This window comes from Bos taurus, chromosome 10, assembly GCF_002263795.3.
Source record: "Bos taurus isolate L1 Dominette 01449 registration number 42190680 breed Hereford chromosome 10, ARS-UCD2.0, whole genome shotgun sequence".
NCBI lineage: Eukaryota > Metazoa > Chordata > Mammalia > Artiodactyla > Bovidae > Bos > Bos taurus.
Genome location: NC_037337.1, coordinates 21,771,241 through 21,791,420, shown reverse-complemented (window position 1 = coordinate 21,791,420; position 20,180 = coordinate 21,771,241). Strand labels below are relative to the sequence as shown.

The 20,180-nt window shown below is 41.6% G+C and overlaps 1 protein-coding gene, 1 long non-coding RNA gene and 1 pseudogene across 9 annotated transcripts in view; 1 reads left to right on the top strand and 2 right to left on the bottom strand.

The window, feature by feature from the left end:
- The window catches only part of ACIN1 (apoptotic chromatin condensation inducer 1), a 38,484-nt gene that overhangs the window by 9,287 nt on the left and 9,017 nt on the right, over positions 1-20,180 (bottom strand). For 5 of the 8 annotated variants that reach the window (XM_003586511.6, XM_010809043.4, XM_059890786.1 and 2 more), the window contains 4 exons: positions 10,600-10,688; positions 8,656-9,900; positions 8,005-8,220; positions 7,420-7,535 (listed from right to left, as the gene is read on the bottom strand). In XM_003586511.6, coding sequence (XP_003586559.1) covers positions 7,420-7,535; positions 8,005-8,220; positions 8,656-9,900; positions 10,600-10,688 — 1,666 coding nt within the window. Of the gene's footprint in view, positions 1-1,198; positions 1,261-1,501; positions 2,289-7,419; positions 7,536-8,004; positions 8,221-8,655; positions 9,901-10,599; positions 10,689-20,180 lie in introns of those variants that run through there. The other 3 variants (XM_024997950.2, XM_003586513.5, XM_015473070.3) reach the window with 3 other exon arrangements.
- Positions 1,887-8,657, top strand: LOC112448395 (uncharacterized). The gene is made up of 3 exons (XR_009496156.1): positions 1,887-1,973; positions 7,778-7,882; positions 8,492-8,657. It is a non-coding gene; the product is annotated as an uncharacterized lncRNA (long non-coding RNA).
- Positions 14,204-14,288, bottom strand: LOC112448635 (uncharacterized; annotated as a pseudogene).

The following is a 20,180-nucleotide window of genomic DNA, read 5'->3' as shown; positions in this document are numbered from 1 at the left end:
TTATATGAAGAGGAGAAACATCCCTCTCTGAAAAGTCCCTCAAAAGTGACTGTTATTTGCCCACAACCCCAGGGCCTCCCCAGCCCATGGTCACGGGCACTCTTATTTAACCAAACTGCATGAGAAACTAAGGGAAGCCCAAGTCCTAAAAAGATGAGAAAGAGCAGCCAAGGCTGTGGCAAATGACCCCAACCTTGTTGTTTAATCAACTGCTTAGGGTAAAAGCCTAATGACCTACAGATCTGGAGACACCAGGAATGGAGAAATGGTGGGGTGCGGGCTGTAGGGAGAGTAGGGCTGGTGAGGGTTCAAGCTTCAAGGACTCTAATCCAAAAGGAAAAATTAACACTGCCAAAGTATGAAAGCTCAGAGAAGAACCAGGCCACTTTTACCTGCTCAGAGGTGTAGGAATTGTTCTTACATTCAGCTTTCGCCCAGTTTCTCCCACTCCCTTATTCCAACTTCCAAGAGATAAAGAGAGCAGGCCTCCCAGTCAGGACACACCCTCCCCCACACCACGCATCCCACCCGCCGGTGCCCCTCCACAACACTGAACCCACTCCCCCACCCCTCCGAATCACACAAGTAGAGTCCCACTGCAGGCAATGAATCTCAGAGTTCACTTCAGATAAACTAGCTTCCCAACTTCTTTTTTCTGTCTTCATCCCTAACTTGTATCTCTAATCTCACCCCCACTACCACCCAAACACCGAGGTGGGGAGGGGAGGGCGGGGAACAAATCAAGATGAACAGGGTCCCCTCTCTAAGTCTCAAGAGAGGGGAAGCCAAGCCTCCACAGGCTGATAACCAGCACCGAAAATTCGGCATTCTCGACAGGCTGCCTGACACTCAGAGGTCAGAACAGCCTCCCCAGAGCATGGGAGGGATGCACGGGAAGGGTGGGGGGGGGGGGGGAGAGAAAATCGGAACTGTGCCCCCAGCTTATAGGCTCCCACAGAAACACGAGATTCAACTGCCTGAATCTAAAGAAAAGGCTCATCCAAAAAATACCTATTTCCCACACAGAGAGGGCAAGTGAGGCCAATTAGAAATCAGGCAGGAAGGACAAAGGGGGAAAGCAGAATGACTGAAAACAAACCAAAACCAAAGACGGAATGAAAGCCATGGGAAAGAGAAGGGAGATGAGGGGGGCTAGAGCGGTAGGGAAAAAGGATACATGGAAATGTGAAGCTCTCACCCTTCTTTGCTTTCTGATAACATGATTTTTTTTCTCCCCCTGGAAGTGCTGTTTATCCCTTTCTGGAATGGAAGAAATAACAAAAACCAAACAAAAAAATCCTAAAAAATTTAAAAAAACAAAACAAAACACCTTCCTTGTCCCAAGATCCCACCACCTCCTCCCCGGCCACCCGATCCAGAGAGAGAAAATCGAGATGCAGCAACTAGGGATCCAAAAAATGGTAAATGGAAGGAGAGGTGGTGGTGGTGAGGGGAGGCTAAAATAGATCTGGATTTTAAGAGATAAGCGTTAAGTCCTCACGGCAAACCCCGAATTCGGCTGGATTGGTCTCTCTGGAGGAGGAGGAGGAGGAGGGCCAGGCTGCTGGTAGTGGCTGGCTCTATTGTACTGGCGGAGCGGTGGCGATCAGCCGGAGACATGCAGGGGAGCCATCTTGCCACTTACCCAGCAGCCCGTGTGTGCGGATGGGGGAGGGCCCTGCTGCAGCAGGGGAGGGGAAAGGAGAGAGGGAGGGCGCTGAGTGAGCAAGGTTCTTATCCTCTGGCAAGCTACTCCGAGCTCACTGCTGGCTCGATAGGCCTGGCCCTTTCCCTTCTTTTCTCAGGTTACAGCAGCTAACGAGGCCTAACCCCAAAGGGGAAGGGTGCTCTCTCCTTGTCTTCCCGGGGGCGGGGGAGAGGGCTGGGTGGAGAGGACAAAGTTACAGCTGTTTGCTTGGAAGATTCCAGAGAATAGAAAGAAAGGAAACAGCAGAACTGGAAGTGAAAAAATGGTAAGAAGGAAGATAACAAGGCCAAAGTTGAATAGAGACAGGGGGGAGGGTCATGAGCAATTTTTTAGGTGTCCATGTTCCTCTATCCCAGAAGCCAGGCATGGAACATTGAAAACTGATCAGCAGGCTCAAGGTGGGAAGGCAGGATAAGATTTGGCACTATCTAATCACTATATAGTAACTGGCCGCTTACGGCAGCAATGACCACGTGTTACTACTTCAGGAGATGAAAGGAAAGGATAAGCAGAGGTGCTTTCTGAATTACCAGTAGAGGAGGGGAGAGGTATCTCTAAAGAGAAGACAGACAACTTTGTTTCACAGAGTCTTTAATAAGGTCGCCCTGCCCCAGGGTCTGCAGGAGCCAAAAAGAAAAGGATAAGCAGGGCAAGGGGACCTTGCCTAAAGCATGAAGGCCGCGTTTTGGAGCAAGGGCTCCCAAGTGAGGGCTCCGGAGTACATAAGGGAAGTGAGAGGGCTGTTACTGGGAACGGGGTGGGGTGGGGGTGTGTGTGCAGATCTGTTGGGCAAAAAGTGATTGGGAACTTAACAGAAATGATTAATTATGGGCATCTCCGAACTAATGTAAAATGTGAAGCTGTCTCTACCCATTCAAAACAGCACTCAGTAGATGCTCAAAATGCTCATCTGTTGACTACAAAAGTGCTCCTTTCGTAGCCTAGTCGCAGTAAAGGTTTAACATTAGAACAAACTTCTGGATTCTTAACCAAAAGCTTAATATTATCTCATTCGTGATACCAGAGCTTTTAGCTAGGACTGAAATTTCCTCCCTGCTGCTTAAAATCTTAAATGTACACACCAACTGCATGCTAGAGCAGTCGCATTTAACATCACACAGTTCCTTTTCCCTTAGCGGTCCCTGTCTGCTCAGTAAGATTGAGAGTCTAGAGTCAATGGCCTAGGGCTCAATCCAGGCCCCAGCTCCACCTCACACAAGGAGCACACAAGTGATACTGAGCGAGTTTCTGATCCTCTCTGTGTATCAGTTTCTTTATCTGTAAAGTTGGGGTAATAACAATATCTATCTCATCTAATAGTGTGATAAGGATTTGCTCTTAGGAACCTGGTTTGGAAGACACCCCAAGTCAAGGCAAGGATATGCGTAAAACACATGTATGTTTAACAGGCCATTATCTCATCTGAGACTACCTATGGAGCTTTTAAAAGAGTGTCCTCTAAGTGTAGACTGCTCTTTCTATGATGTAAAGGCAATAACTGGTTTGCTGGGTTCCACTAATGCCCTCCCACTGTCTAGTGCCCTCTGGTTACTTGCCCCTTACCCTGCAGAGTTCCTCAAGGTCAGGGACACCTAGCCTGGAGCCTAACACAAAGAAATGTTCAGTAAATATTTCTAAACTAGGTTGTCATTGTGGGTCCAAGTAAGATACTTTAATAAATGATTGCTACATTAGAAGTTTTCCTAATATTTTTAGACAGAATTCCCACAAAGACCATTACGCTACAGAGAAACATCACCTTCAAACATCCTCAAATACATGTTCCCTGTCCATCAATTGTCCTAAAATACTTTCAGCTTCCAATACGCCTCTCCAAAAGTGGCTTTCTTGGAGGAAGAATTTTAATAGCAATTCTACGTCATTTTTTTCAAGCATAAGAATTTTATGATGCTATCCTTGGCCTTCATGAGATATGGGTTTGTGCCATCTATTCCCTCATGATCAAACCTATGGGATCTAAGAATTACCAAAACTTTTCTAAGAGGAAACTTCGAAACTGTCCCCAAAAAGGGGACTCAATCTACTTGCAGGACTAGTCCCAAAGTCTTCTTAGCTATGTGTCAGAGCCCCACGCAGCATTTCTTGGTAGTCCCTTTTAGACAAAAGGTATCTCCTTTTCCACTATTTAAGTTCTTGCACAAATGTTTCTGATACCTTTGAAAAGAAAGTGAAACTGCATGGGGATTGGGGGTGGGTGATGTTGTTGTTAGTCAGTACGGCACGTTCGAGTCTTTTGTACCCCATGAACTGGAGTCCGCCGGGCTCCTCTATCCATGGGATTTCTCAGGCAAGAATACTGGAGAGGGTTGCCATTTCCTTCTCCAGGGTTATCTTTCCCGACCCAGAGATGGAACCTATCTCTTGCACTGGCAGGCAGATTCTTTACCAGTGAGCCACCAGGGTGATACCTACCCATAATTAAACAGCAAACAAAGCATTTGCAGCCCAGAAGAAAAGGACAGAACTAGTTGAGGGCTAATAACATCACATTAGAGTTTGTATCCGAATATGAATGAGATTCAAAGAAACTAATGGAAAAGGGAAATTTCTATAGACATTTATGTTTGAACTTTATTGTAGAAAATTCACAAAGAGCTGAGGACTGATATGAAATTTAAATAATAGTGGGATTTGACTACCTTTGGTAGTAAGATTTAAATACAGCATACCCTCAGGAGCATACTAGTTCCAAGATAACCAAGGAGAGTATGGTTTAAGAGGATATGTCCTTAGATACCAACTTCTCAGTGAGTGAACTCTATTGATAACAATAAATTCTACTTTTTAAAAATTATGCATCATTAGGCATACTGGCACTGTAGGTCCCCTATCAATTACACTGTCATATTGGTTTAAAGGACCATTTCCTTCCTGCTATTCAGGCAAAAGGACAACTAAACACAGTGTCAAGGACCCAACAATTCTACTGCCTGCAAGGTTTGTATATACAGGAAGGTTTTATTTAGAAAAATTGGGGTTTGAATTAACTACTACTGGATGATACAGTTGTCCACACAAAGTTTTTCCTTTCCCTTTCCTTTTTTCCTCTCCCCCGCCTTTTTTTTAATGTAAAAAAGAAAGTACCCTTTTTTCCTGTGTATGAGTAAATTTTTGTTCTATCTATAGCAGGCAGGGCCGGATTTTGGAACAGGGCTCAAATTAAACAGGACTGAGGGCTCACAAATTCCTGCCCCAAGAAATGAAAAAGATACCTTACCTCATAAATCTAGAATCCCTCAGGGAACAATCAGAATCACAATGGATTTAACCAACCACAGCAAAAAAAAAATTTAGGTCATCTCTTCCAAGTGGTGAGAGATCCTTGAAGTCTAATTTTTTTTTAACACTTTACTGAATCAATGGGCCCTAGCTCTATTTTTTAAAAGTCATGTGACTTCTTGTTGAGGCAGAGAGGAAAACCAAGGTTGAGCCACAAATGGTCTTTTTCATTTAGCACTCACTGTTGTTTCATCTCACTTTTAAAATTGGCCAGGCTCCAGAGATTACCAGGCTAAACACCAGCACTCAAGAGGGGTGAAAGACCAGGAGGAGTGTTGTGAATCAATTTAGCAGGGCCTCCAGAAATGTAGCCAAACTTCTCAAAGACTCATTTACCAAATCCAGTGCCAGAATATCCTATAGGTTTTGGGCATGTAATTCTGTTAGGCTGCCAAATAGACCATCTGAAAGGCAGATAGAAGGAAAGCAGGTAACCAGGGATGTGTATGAGCCACTCTTGAGCTGAGACTGCATTCCTAATCTATGGGCTGCTCCACGGAAATCTGCCTGGGCAATAATGGGCAATCTCAGGATTTGCCCCAGGTGCCATTTGCTATCTCCTTGCCAGAATCAATGGGACTAGATGACCTCAGTCTTAAAATACAGGTCAAAGCCCCCTTTACCTGAGAAGAAAAACTCTGTATGAGACTCCAAGGTTCATTTGCCCTGGACCTACATGCAAAAATCCAGAAATAAGGTGCTTTAAAACAGCATACAGTGCCACTCTGTTGCCAGGATCTCAGAGACCTATAGGACTTTATGGTAAGCAAGAAGCCTTTCATAAAATCACTTGCTTCTCATGGTGCACAGGAAGCAGTTCCTCAGACCCAATTAGTAGCAGGTTTTCAATACATACTTTGAAACTGCCATTACAGAAAAGACATATTGTACTTCCATGGGATGGAGGAGGGAAAGGCAGGTATTATCTCTGATTGATAGATAGAAAAGGGAAGGTGTCACCCCATTTCCTCATCGATGGTGTAGCTGGGAAATCCTGAACACGTTCAGAATTCGCTGGGTTTTCACTTTAAGGTCCTAGAAGAAAAACCCCTTTCCAAAGGATAATGTACCAATTCCAAAAGGGAAAAACAAAAACTTTTTTCAAAGGCAATAGAGTGAACTTTTAGCTTTCAAACCAAAAATGTAATGGCCACAAGATGGCAGCAGAGACAACAATATTAGTATAGGCAGTATCGAGGGTATATCCTAAGGCAAAAGCTATATAATGATTACATGAAAGTGAAAGTGAAGTTGCTCAGTCATGCCCGACCCTTTGCAACCCCATGGACAGTAGCCTGCACCAAGCTCCTCTGTCCATGGGATTTTCAAGGCAAGAGTACTGGAGTGGGTTGCCATTTCCTTCTCCAGGGAATCTTCCCAACCCAGGGATTGAACCCACGTCTCTCACATTGTAGACAGACGCTTTACCGTCTGAGCCACCAGGGAAGTCCAATGATTACATAACTATTGTTAAAAGTCTCAAAAAAAAAAAGAGATAATAAATCAATCATGTCATTGCCCACCACCCTCCAAAATCAAAGGCAAAAGGTAGTCTGAAGTTCTAAGAATTTACATTACTAGACATATACATAAAAATGAAAATCATATTGCTAGTATTAGTGTTAATGCTATCAAAGCAATCATGGAACAAAGTTAGGCCAACTGTCTACTCAAGACATTTTCTGACATTGAAAAGGTAAGCAATCTTATTTCCACAATGCTTTGTCATTTCCCATGAGACTTCAAAGCCAAGAATTCTGGTTCAATGGCATCTTAATTTGTAATACATACACTCAACAAATGAATGACAATTTTCAATTACTAATTTCATATAAGAGTATATTCTAAAGCTAGATTTGTAAGGAATAAAAAATTCACATTAATTGCATAAATGGTAAAATCAATCCAAGGGTCTCAGAAGAGAGAAGCTTCTGACTTGATATGGACTTCATATTTTGCTGTACTGTATACTGTGAGAAGTAACTAGGGTAGACTGTGGCTAATAAAATTGTAGCTAATAACCAGAGAAAACACAAAAACTAAAAAACAGCACCCTTGTTTTTTTTTAGATCCTCAACATCCTTTATTAAACTGTGTTCCCAGGCTCACAAGCAGCTGGCAAATGTGAGTTAAAATACCTGAATCAATTTCTGCTTCCTCCTTAAAGGAATTGACTGTTTTGGTCAGATGATCCCAGAAAATGGGTTTCCTTTTACTCCCACCACTGCTTTTCAGACTACATTGAGTTCTGGTGGCAGCTATCAAGATAGTATAACTGAAGTCTAGCCTTAGACCAGATACAGCTCTGCCTTTGTGTTTTATAACGCAACGAAGATTTAGCCAAAAAACCCCAGGGAGCCAAGAACTATCCTACAAATCGAGTTATATCCCAACTGAGAGGTATCACTTACACAGTGTGATGAATCCTTTCTGATTCTGGTAGGTGAGAGGTCGGAGTCTCTGAGGTTTGGGGCTGTGTGGCAGCCGGTGGCTCTGCCTCTTCAGCTTCACACTTCTTTGGGCTCCCCTGTCAGGACAAACACACCAAAACAAACATAGCCAACGTACTTAAGTCTGCTTGATTCCTCTTCTTTAACATGGAGCTGATAAAAGGCAGAGTACGACATATATAGTACCAGCTCCAGACACGGCCCTATTATTTATTTAATTTTAAAAAGTGGAATGGAATACTGCTTACAGAATTTCTATGGTAGGAAACATTTTATTAGAATTCTTGAGAGAACTGAGAAGAGGCTTCCTTTTGGGCAGGAAGAAGAACTGATCCCAAGAGCGCTGAAGATGAGAACCCTGATGCTCAGCCTCATGGAGAACTTCCATTAACCAGGAATTGGGAAATAAAGGAGAATCTAACAGGTATCCCCTTCTACATTTCTACTGAGCTTTATCCAGACTGCATTTTCAGTTTTTTAGCTAAGACAGAAGGGAAAATCATGCCTAATCCTGTTTTCCTTTAGGGAGGGGGCATAATACCCTACCCGATCAGGCTGTAACCTCTGGGTCACATGCTTTGCAGCTGGCTCAGGTTGGCTCACAAGCCTCACTTGGACAGAGGATGGGGTGGAAGTCCTCTCCTTTGGCTCAAGGACCTGCAGTTGTGGCAATGGTGGAGCTGCAACCTCCTGACCAGAAGAGGGATCTTTGGTTTCAGTGTAGCTGGTGCTGCTGTCCCTAGAGACTCCAGGGCTCAAAGACTAAAGAAATGAAACACATTAGCCAAATTATTTTATTTGGTATGTATTCAGTAGATCACTGAGTTTTCCAACTTAATACTTCAGATCTTTTTATCCCTAGATTTGACTTAGTGATTTCCCTATTTCCTAGATTATCCAAAAATTTATTAACTCCAAGTTAGGTGCAAGGTACTGGGATATACACATAAAAAGGTATGACCATACCCTCAAGAAGTTCATAGCCTAGTGGAGGAAATGGGTAGATGGCTTGACCTTTCTTTACAATCAATAGGAATCAAACTGAAAAAGAACCAGTGAATTGAAAACGAGACTGCAAAATGAAAAGTAATCACTGAACTGGGGACTAAAGGAACCTTTTTCTATTCCTGCTGGAAATCATAAGCTCTGTAGGGGTTGAAAACAGTGCAGTACAGACAGAACATCTCCCACACTTACTTTTCTGCTGTTGCTTGATGCTGACCGGGAACGAGAACGGGAACGTGACCTGGACTCTGATGTTGATCTGGAGCCCACCTTGGATCTATCATGAGGGTTGGCATGAGCACGTACCCCAGATCCATCTCTCTGCTTGGATCTTGGAGGTGAGTGAGACTGAGAGCCTGAACTGTCAGGAGAGCGAGATCTTGACCTAGAACTGGAGGATGAAGATGAGGAGGATCGGCTAGAGGAGGAGTCAGCTGACTGTTTCAATCTGTGGCTTGGAAGAAGGGCATGAGAAGCCCTCCTGCCTTCTTTCTGTTCCAAAGATTCCTCAGTGATCCCTTTGGCCAGCGTGAATTCCTCAATTTTTAGAGGGAGTGGTTGAGTGGATTTTTCTGATTCAGTTTCAAGACCTTTCTGGGCTGAGGATTCAGCTTGTGCGCTTTTCTGAACTAGAGGCAGGACACTCTCCTCTGGCACTTTCTCTACTGGAGATTCAACTTTGGTGTCTGCAGGACCTGACAAAGGAGACAAACTTCCCACCAACTGCACAGTATGCTGAGATAGTAATAGCTCCCTGGCCTCAGCATCTGCATTAGGAGGAGATAACTGAATAAGGACAGGAGGGGCCGGGCCTTCCATGGGCTCTATTTCTTCTTCACTCTGGAGCTGTGTATTAGGTGGTGGAGAAGATGCTTCCTTGGTAAGTAAAGGTGGGGGAGTCTCCTCCTCACTGGCAGTTAGTTCTGGTTGTAGCACAACCGGGGCCTTCGCCACATCTTCAGTCAATTGAGGAGGGGAAGGAGACTTGGATTTTTCCTCCAAGCCTTTTGAAGATTTTATTTCTCTTTCTTCTTCAAGAGAAGCTGTTTTCATCTCTTTCTCCTGCTGATGTCTGGCTAGATGACTTCTTCGGGCCTCTTCCTGGGACCTTGTAACTCTCCCTCCTCTCTCTAACCCCTCCTGTTCCTGGGATCTTATAGTTTGGGGTCTCTCATCTGTCACCTCCTCCACTTTTACTATGGGTATCTCTTCTCCCTCTTCCTTAAACTGTTTCAGGACTGGTGCATCTCTAGATTTTTGTCCCTCATCATCATCATCTTCCTCTTCCTCCTCTTCTTCCTCTTCCTCCTCCTCTTCTTCTTCCTCCTCTGTTTTCAAATTTCGATCTGCTCTGACCCTCAGATTTCTAGAAGGTGTTTCTTGATCCTCTTCCTCCTCTGCAGCCTGGCTACACTCGGAGAGTTTAGCTGCTCTTGCCTGAAAGAAAAGATATTCAACAGTTCAAGGTATATTTGCTCACTATCAACAGAAGAGAAAAAGTATCTCACAGGATACACATGATGGAGAAACTCGATGATATATGCGTTCAGCAACACAGAATGACAACAGACATGTGTGACTTAATATGGACTTCATGGGAATCAAAACAAATACAATAATGAAACTGCTAGTACTTCATCTGCTAATTTCAAGCTTTAAAATACGAAGTGAACATCTAGAAAGTGTGGGGAGGCGGGCCTGACCTATTTTCAGTAAATGTGATTATTTTGATTTTTTGGATATATTTAATTTGTCCCCATTATTTATTTTTCCAAGGTCGTAATTAACCATTCATATACTTTTGTATTCTGTTCACTTAACACCATATCATACAGCTTTAAGGTTTTAAATAATGAATTGTCTGTTTTCTAATAATATGCTGCCTTCCAAATACAGATCAGCCTGCTAACTTTTACAATTAAGTTTTAATTTTTATATATTCATTTAGAAATCTGAAGGCCAAAGTAGATATAAATTAGAAAACACAAAATGAGAAAAATGTTAAGCAAAGAAGGTGACTATACAGAAAACTAGAAAAATTCAACTCTGAAAATAAGTTGAGGAAAAAGAGGAGGAGGAGATATCCAAAGCATTTCGCAAAGAAGTGAAGGATGCTTTCAGAGACAACAGAGTTACCTGTCTGACTCTGGATGATCGTCTTTCTCCTTTCCTTGGTTTCTCATCATCAGATTCACCTTTCTCTTCAGAAACAGAGGTGCTTTTTCCTATCAAATGAAAGAAAATCAAGTCAGACTTAAAAACACGAACATTCATACAATACTGCTTTCTAAAATTCAATCAATCAAAGCATATGAGCTGGTCAACACACACCTATATTAATTTCCCCGATCTCTATGTAGAAGAAAAGACCATATGAAGCCCAGAAGGTCAGGACATGTTGATAATTCCTGCTATGCACATCTGGAATGTTTTACTATCTCAAAGCCAATTCACATATTACAAGTAATTCAAACAAATGTAAAATAACTACCAGTAGCTTCAAATTGTCTATCACAAAGTACATTTATTTCTGTTAAATGTTTTGTCACTGAATCAAAGCTAAAGACTTCATTGTGTTCATTTGATTTTTTTGGACAGCCTATTGCCACTACTTTTGCCCAAAACCTCATGATTAACACACTGGTTTGTAAAACAATAATCTCATGATTACTTAAGAGAAATGATTTTCAGGGCCCTAAGGTTCCTAAAAACTTCTTCAAGCCAACTGGACAGGGCTCTGGAAACAGGCCTCTCAATTATGTTTTATATATGGAACTCAAGGTAAGATTAAAGAAAAACAAGTTCTACTATTAAAAGAAAGCTTGTAAATCACCAATGTAGGTCATTCCAATTAATAACTCCAAGTAAAACTGGAAAAAATGTTCACTTACGTTCCATGTAAATCACTTAAATAATTTGGGTCTCAGTGTCTTGACAGAAAATGGAAGTGAGGGGCTGGAAGATCTCTATGTTTCCTACCAGTATTAAAATATTACACGGAGCAGAAATGCAAATATTGATGAGAAACAGTTTAGAAAATAGCCTAAAGATAATTACATTCCAAATAGGTACAATACAGTACAAAAGGTTTAAATGATGCACAAACACCTGTTCTACACTAACAGTATTTAAACTAGTGCAAATAATGGCAAATGGTGTGAGAAAAGAGAAGTTTTCTCTTATTTCTATATTTCAGCAATCTAAAGTGAACTAGTCTGGGCTTCTGTAACTAAAAGAAACTTACAAAATGAACTAGAAGACTGCATATACTTTATAAAACTTTATTCTATGATCACTTGATTAACAGGATCTCTGAATATATAAAACATTTCATATCTAGGTTAGAGAAAAAAGACTTTTTTGCATACATAGGAGAAAGAAGCTGATTTATTGTAGTTTAACAAGAAATTTTTAAAAAGGCAGAAGGTAGAGGGAGGGATAAACAGGTAGAGCACAGAAGAGTTTTAGGGCAGTGAAAACACCCTGGTATGACACTCTAATGATGGATACGTGTCATTATACATTTGTCCAAACCCACAGAAAGTACATCAAAAGTGAACCCTAAAGCGAGTTACAGACTTCAGTGATTATGATGTGTCAGTGAATATTCACACACTGTAAGAAGTATACCACTCTGGTGTGCAATGTTGATAAGAGAGGCTATACATAGGTGGGAGGAGTAGAGGGCACATGAGAAATTTCTGTACCTAGCAATTTTGCTGTGAACCTAAAACTACTCAAAAAAAAAAAAATCTTAAAAAAACCCCCAACAAAAACACTATCCAGATGCTCAAGAATTAAAAAAAAAAAAAAAATTTGGAAGGAAGGTAAAAACTTAAATATTGCAGATTTCTTAAACTTATCTACAGACAAAGAAAAGAAAATCCTACACCAAAGTATCAGTTGCTGCTATTTTAGTTTGTGGGACTTATGGTGATTTAAAAACCTGTTTAATGCACTTCTACAAGAAAAGAATCTAAGAAAGAGTGGATATATGTATAACCAATTCTTTCTACTGTGCACCTGAAACATAACACAGCATTGTTATTCAACTATACTCCAAATTTAAAAAAAACCCTAGGGAATTCCCTGGTGGTCCAGTGGTTAGGACTCAGCATTTTCATCGCTGGGGCCGGGGTTTGATCCCTGGTCAGGGAAATAATATCCCACAAGCCATGCAGCACAGCCAAACAAATAAATAAAATAAAAGCACCTGTTTTCTTCTAGTTTTTCAAGAATTTTTCTACAGAATACATGCTACTTTTTGTAATAAAACAATCATTTTTAAAATGATAAAATCCTATACTCTGCAGGAAAAACCTACAGAAGAGATTCTCCAATCACCTCAAATACTATAAACAGGAAAAATTCACAGGTCTAGCCATCCCAAATACTTGCATTTATCACTTCAAATTCTATATAAGAAACATTCTCTGCTGTTTTATTTCAACTTAAAAAGTGAGCGTTATAAACACATATATGCTCTGAATAAATAAATGTGATTTTTAAGGGGAGGCGGAGAAAGGTATGCATACAGTTAGTCATAAATGTGCTAAACAGGTCAAAAAAATAGTTTTTTAGTTATGATTTTAAAATTATGTACAAGCAAATAGCCTTTATCTCCATCAATTATAAACTACATACTATCCTATTAGACCATAATGTGTCGGGAGCCATGTTAGGCATTACTGACAAAATGGAGGCACGGCCCCCAGCCCCCTCCTCATTCCGCAGGCACAGATCCCGGGATGAAGGAGTTAGGCCTTGTAATTCTGACTTCTCTTTTCCTCTCCTCGGCTGAGTTGACTGAAAAGGAATATTAAGGTGCTTATTGTTCTTGAGAGGAGCATGAGAAGGCACAAAGCCTTCTGCAGCATTGCTCAGAAAATAATTCATAAAGTTAATCACTGACATTTGTTCAAGGACTTTTACAAGAGTGTTCCAGGATGAGCACATAGGCCATAGCTTGAGGCCATGGGAGGGATTGATATCTGAAGCCTATTTGTGAGGAGAAAGTTTATGGCAAAGGAGTTTACTGAATTTAGGGCTTAGAAATAATTAAAATAGTTAGAAGTTAAAGATTTGAGGAATGTTGTAAAGTTAGCATATTTTACTATAGCTTATAGAAGTCAGGAATTTTTAGAGACACTATAGCTAGAAGCCTTTTTAAGAGAGAGTGAGCTCAGGATGTTAGGGGCAAACTGGATTTAGGAAGGTAAGTAGTAAACTGAAGAATGTAGCATGAGTTACAATGTAATCACAAGTTAACTATGGGACACTTACAAGAGGCAGATAATAGATAAGGCTGATTCCCAGAGAATCATTGAAGCAGGAACTCTGTTTGAAGAGCAACAGTGATTTATGGAGATGATAAATCTGGGAGAGGGGGAACTGAAAATGTCAAACCTCTGGCCTAATGTTTTTGTAAAAGTATAAAAGAGAATCTTAAACTTGGAATAAACAGGCAGTCCATAGAAAACTGAGAGGCTGCCTCATTTCTCTCGCCGACACCGTCCATCTCTTCAGGTTGAATCCCTGGTTGCTGGAGTTGGACTCCGGCCAGTGGCGCCCAGAACAGGGGACACTGAAGAGTAAGTGATTCTGGGAATGTAACGCGGGACGGTTAGGACTGTACCTGTGGGTGGCCGGCACCCCTTTGCAGTTTAGGCAGGGTGAGGAGGCTATAGAATCAGTAAGAATATTCTCTAGAAGAATGGGTTTCTTTTTTTTTTTTTTTGAGGCCTTTGCTAATCTTGGTGCTCTACACGATCAGAGAAACTTCTCTAGTAACGAACTATAGAAATGATCCCTGAAAGTATAGTCTTAGAAGAATGGGTTTCTCTGCATCTAAGAATAGACAAATGTTTATTGAAATATTATTTCATATGTTAGCCCATAGAGGTGTTAAAGCAAGCACAGGAAGACCGTCTAAATTTCTACATTTGTTTTATACTTTGCATAGGCCAGAAAAGGTTCCCGTAGATGGTTTTGCTCTGTGGAATATGATTAGAAATGTCCTGGACCCTCGTCATGAGGCTGTTAAGATAGTCTATGGGGGAGGCTATAGTGGTGGATGGTGGTGGGTCTCCACCTTCTGTGCAGATCATGTTTTCTGCCATTGATGAAGTAAAGGAGGGAGACTGTGCTCTGCCTCCCGAGGAAGGAGAGGGCTTACAGGACGCTGCGGCCGGTGCCCTGGCGAGCCCCTTCTTCCTCTACGCAACTGATTTAAGGTGACTACCGCCACCTCCACTTGTGCCTCCCAGGGCCCAGGAGTTCCCCACTTTGCCTCCAAAGCCTCCCAGAGTATTACCTAAGGCTGAGAAAGATAGAGTTTTTTTTGAAACAAAGGAGCTTTTAAAGCAGATGCATGCACAATATACAGAGCCTGCTCCTTGGAGAAAACCTCCTCAGGGGGCCTCACCCAGGCTTAAAAAAAAAATTAATCGTAATGGAAACGATTCTACAAATAAAAAATGTTTCTCTTGTGGCCAAATGGGGCATTTTTGCCAGCAATGTCCCGCCAAGCAGGGACAACAAGTTGTGCCAATCAACCCCAGGTAGCGCAGGACTGGACCTCAGTTCCACCACAGCAACAATATTAACCCCTGACATTGAGTGGCTGGCCCCCTACCTGAGGGCATTGTAGGACTTGTGCTGGGGCGTAGCTTGCTTTCTTTTCAAGGAACTTCGGTGGTGCCTAGTGTGGTAGATTCTGATTATACTGGGGAAATTAAAGTTTTGATCTCGCCACCTACTAAAACTGTGCAAATTAATTAAGGTCAAAGAATAGCACAGCTTTTGCTTTCACCTTATTATCAGACAGGAAAAACCTTGACTTCTCAAGCTAGGGGCCCCAGAGGATTTGGATCTAGTGATCTAACTTTTTGGGTGCAGGAAACTACAGCTTCTAGGCCTTTAAAAGATCTTTTAATTCAAGGAAATAAAATGTCAGGGCTGTTAGATACTGGAGCAGATGTCTCTTGCATTGCTGGAAAAGACTGTCCCTCATCCTGGCCGACACGCTTGACCAGTGCCGGCCTGGTAGGAATAGGGTCAGTGCCCTCGGTTGCTAAGGGCTCACAAATTTTGACATGGTCAGATGAGAAGGGGGCATAAAGCACTTTGTCCATATGTGGTTCCTTCACTACCTTTTTCTTTATGGGGGAGAGATATATTATCTCAGATGGGAATGCTTTTATATAGCCCAGATGAAAAGGTTACTAATCAAATGCTGAAAATGAGCTATAATCCTGATAAAGGGCTTGGTAAAGATCAGCAGGAAATTGTTTCTCCATTAGAGACGGTTCTTAACAAAAATACAGAAGGTCTGGGATATTCAAATTTATCCTAGGGCCTGTTGCTCTTGCTGCCGACCCTATTACCTGGAAATCTGATGACTCGGTATGGGTGGAGCAATGGCCATTAACAGCTGAAAAGTTACAGGCAGCTGAGGATTTAGTTATGGAACAACTGGCAGCCGGCCATATAGAGCCTTCTAATAGCCCCTGAATACTCCTATTTTTGTTATTAAGAAAACATCAGGAAAATGGAGATTGTTACAAGATTTGAGAGCTATAAACCCAACTATGGAAGACATGGGGGCCCTCCAGCCGGGCCTCCCTTCCCCAGTGGCTGTGCCTTCTCAGTATAGTGTGATAGTTACAGGTCTACAGGACTGTTTCTTTGCCATTCCCCTGGCTGATCAAGATTATAAACGGTTTGGTTTCAGTCTCCCTTCAGCTAATTTTAAACAGCCCTACAGGAGGTTTCAACGGATGGTTTTGCCTCAGGGAATGAAAAATAGCCCTACCTTGTGTCAGAATTTTGTAGACCAAGCTCTACAAAATGCTAGAACAAAGTATAAAGATCTATATGTGACACATTATATGGATGATATTTTGGCAGCTCATAAGGATAGAGCCTTGTTGCAACAAATTTTATCTGAATTGATTGAGGCCTTGGAAAGCTGGGGTTTAAAGATAGTGCCAGATAAGATGCAAGTAAATCCTTTTTCTTATTTAGGGAGGGTATTAAATACCCATACCATGAGTCATGCGGAGAAATCCTTTACTAACTTTAAATGATTTCCAGAAATTATTAGGAAATATTAATTGGATACACCCACATTTAAAACTGACCACTGCAGATTTAAAGCCTCTGTTTGATTGCTTAAAAAGCGATCCTAATCCCAGTTCTAAGAGAAAGTTGACTAGTGAGGCAGAGTCGGCTCTTGTTAAAGTGGATGAGGCTTTAAATGATCAGTTAATTAGGATTAATATTACCAGAGGATGAGATTTAATTATTCTCGCCACAGAGCATACACCTACAGGATGCTTGTGGCAAGAAGGCCCATTGGAATGGCTCCATATACCAGTGACCCCAAGAAAAATAATTTTATCTTATCCTAGCTTGGTAGCACAATTAATTATAAAAGGTAGAAAAAGAAGTGTGGAACTTTTTGAAAAAGAAGTAGCAAATATAGTGATTCCATTCAATAAGGATCAACTGCAATTTCTTTTACAAAATAGTAATGATTGGCAAGTTACCCTGATAGATTTCAGGGGTCAAATTTTGTTTCATTTGCCCTCAAGCCCCCTACTGCATTTTTTGAAAACACATCCAGTGATTTTTTCCGAAGAAATTTTCTATTCAACCTTTGGAAAGGGCAATTTTAGTTTTCACAGATGGTTCCTCTAATGTTTAAGCAGTCACAATTATTGATGGAAAATCCCATGTTCAGGTAACTGAAGAGACATCGGCCCAGAGAGCTGAGTTGAGGGCGGTTATTTGGGCTTTTCAACATTTAAGAAACCACGCCTTCAATCTTTTGACTGACTCCCGATATACTGTAGGGTTATTTCCTCATACTGAGACTACTAATATTCTAGAAAATGAGATTACTATATTCTCCCTGTTATTTGATTTACAGAAGGAGATTAAGCATAGAGATAAGAAATATTTTGTGGGACATATTAGAGCCCATTCCGGCTTGCCTGGCCCTTTGCATGAAGGAAGTGCTTTGGCAGATGCATTAACTAAAGTCATTGCTTTAAACTTACATGACAAGATTGACAAGGCCAAAAATTCTCACAAAATTCATCATCAAAATGCAGCTGGTTTAAGGTACGAATTTCATATCCCTAGGGAAGCAGCTAGACAAATAGTTATGTCCAAATTGCCCAACATTTAATCCATCTCCACCATTAGGAGTAAATCCCAGAGGCCTTAGGCCTAATGCTCTCTGGCAAATGGATGTAACTCATATCGCGGCCTTTGGAAAACTGTCCTTAGTGCATGTTACTGTGGATACCTTTTTTCGTGTTATTATAGCCTCTGCTAGATCAGGTGAAGCAACAAGAGATGTAATTCAGCACTTGTTTCAAAGCTTTTCCCAAATAAGACTCCCCGAACAGATAAAAACAGATAATGCCCCAGCTTATAATTCTGCCACTTTTAAGAGATTTGTCAACAATTTTCCATACTACATTCAACCGGAATACTTTATAATCCCCAAAGCCAAGCCATAGTGGAAAGGGTGCACCAGACTTTAAAAAGTCAGATAGCTAAATTAAGACAGGGAGAATTTAAATATTCCTCTCCGCATCATGTTTTACACTATGCTTTGTTTGTAATTAATCATTTAAACGTGGACACACAGGGGCAGACTGCAATGACGAGACACTGGACTCCTGAAGGGGCTACGACTTGGCCTCTGGTTAAGTTGAAAGACCTCCTTACAGGAGAATGGAGAAGGCCAGATATACTGCTAACTTGTGGGAGAGGGTATGCTTTTGTGTTTCCACAGGATTCCACTTCTACTGTTTGGACCCCTGAGGTTACTAAAATCCCTGGGGTCCTGGAGTCCGGAACCGAGGAAAGATGGAGAGACCAGAAGCTCGTAGAGTCCAGACCTGAGGGAGCCAAGGAAACGCCAAAGGGCGAGTGACCCTTTGCCTGAGGCTTCACTGCTAGTACATCGCTTCAGGCACCTGGCGCTTCAGGAGAGACATGCTGATTGAGTTCAACCATATTCTGCCCCACCTCGTCACAGTTATTGTACTTAAACAATCACCTCCAGCACTGTACCAACTTGGGGCCAGCTAAAACATCTCGCTCAGCGGGCTGAAGAATTAATAGAAAGGGGGACATATGAGGCCACTCCTATGGTAATGTTTGTGGTTATGCTTGCTGTGTTAGCTTGTCAGCTGAGGCCCTCCAGCACAGAAAAAGTTCATTGGGCTCATTTGCCTAATCCACCTTCTTCCCAGCCTACTGATTGGATGAATGAATGTGTTTTTGTTAATGATACTCTTCTTTTGGGCGGGGCTTCTATCTATCCTAATAATGTTAAAACAGTGGTCAGCACTCCCTTCAATTTTTCGGGCGCGTCCATTTATCCACCTATTTGCTTTGCCATACCTTCCTCTCTACAAGAAGCAGCTCCAGTTTTGAATGGATGCGTTAGCACTTCCTTGAAAGGCATGCTTACTGATTCTCCAAGAAGCGATGGCAAGAGAGACTTTTGGTCTTTACAGCTGCTGATGCCAGGGGCGCAAGAAAGACTATTTGATGCCTTTAAAAAGCAGCCCCTCATTTAAAGGACTATCCGAGTTGTGCACTCCCAACTTCAGACTCTGATGAACAAGGACTACAGGCCTGGGAAAGCATAAGCAGAATTTCTGGCTTTCCTAGTTGGAAAGAATGCATGTACGCCATAAAGTTATCTATTCCCATTGCTGCCACCAGACATTTTCTGACCAAATGAGGGTACCCCAATCTTTTGAATCAACGATGGGGCTTGATTTATGTAGAACCTTATAGGTCCACATGGAATAATTCATTTCTCCCTATGCCTTTAGTAATTACTAGGTGGCATGCTAATGGATGGGTTCCTCCTTTAGTGAGCTTCGATGGAACGGGTCCCATGCAGCCTGAGTTATGGAAAGTATTGGCTGCTATGGCACCTGTGATTTTACATAGACCTTTAAATGAACAAAGATATATTGTACGGGCCTGCATGCATTCTCCCTATGCCTTTTTGTTGGCCAGAAATCAGAGTGATTTGGAAGTTTCTGAAGAAGAAACTGTTTACAATGTTATATGTGTGAATTGTTTTATATAGAATTGTGTTGATGGGAATGATTATAATTATAAGGCTGTGATGATTGTAAAGCAACCACCATATTTGATGGTTCCTGTAAAATTAGAGGGACAATGGTTTGAAGATTATGCACTGAAAGTTTTATATGAACTTAATTTAATTTCTCGACCTAAGCAATTCATTGCAGCTCTGGTTGTGGGAATAACAGCTTTGATTGCCATAACTGCATCAGTTATGGTTTCTGCTGTTGCCTTGTCAAAACAAGTGCATACGGCCTCGTTTGTCGATCAGCTGTCCAAAAATGTCTCCGCAGCTCTTACTACGCAGGAAATTATAGATAAGAAAATAGAATATAAGGTCAATGCTTTAGAAGCAGCAGTTCTGTTTATGGGGCAAGAAATTACAAATTTAAAAATTAAATTGTCTTTAAGGTGCCATGCTGAATTTAAATGGATGTGCATTACCCCTCTACAAGTGAATGAGTCCATGCACTCTTGGGAACTCATTAGAAATCATATTTTAGGCGTCTGGAATCATTCAGACTTTAGTATTGATATTTCTAAGTTACATCAGCATATTCAGAATATGAAGCAGGCGGAGTCTGACTTTTCTA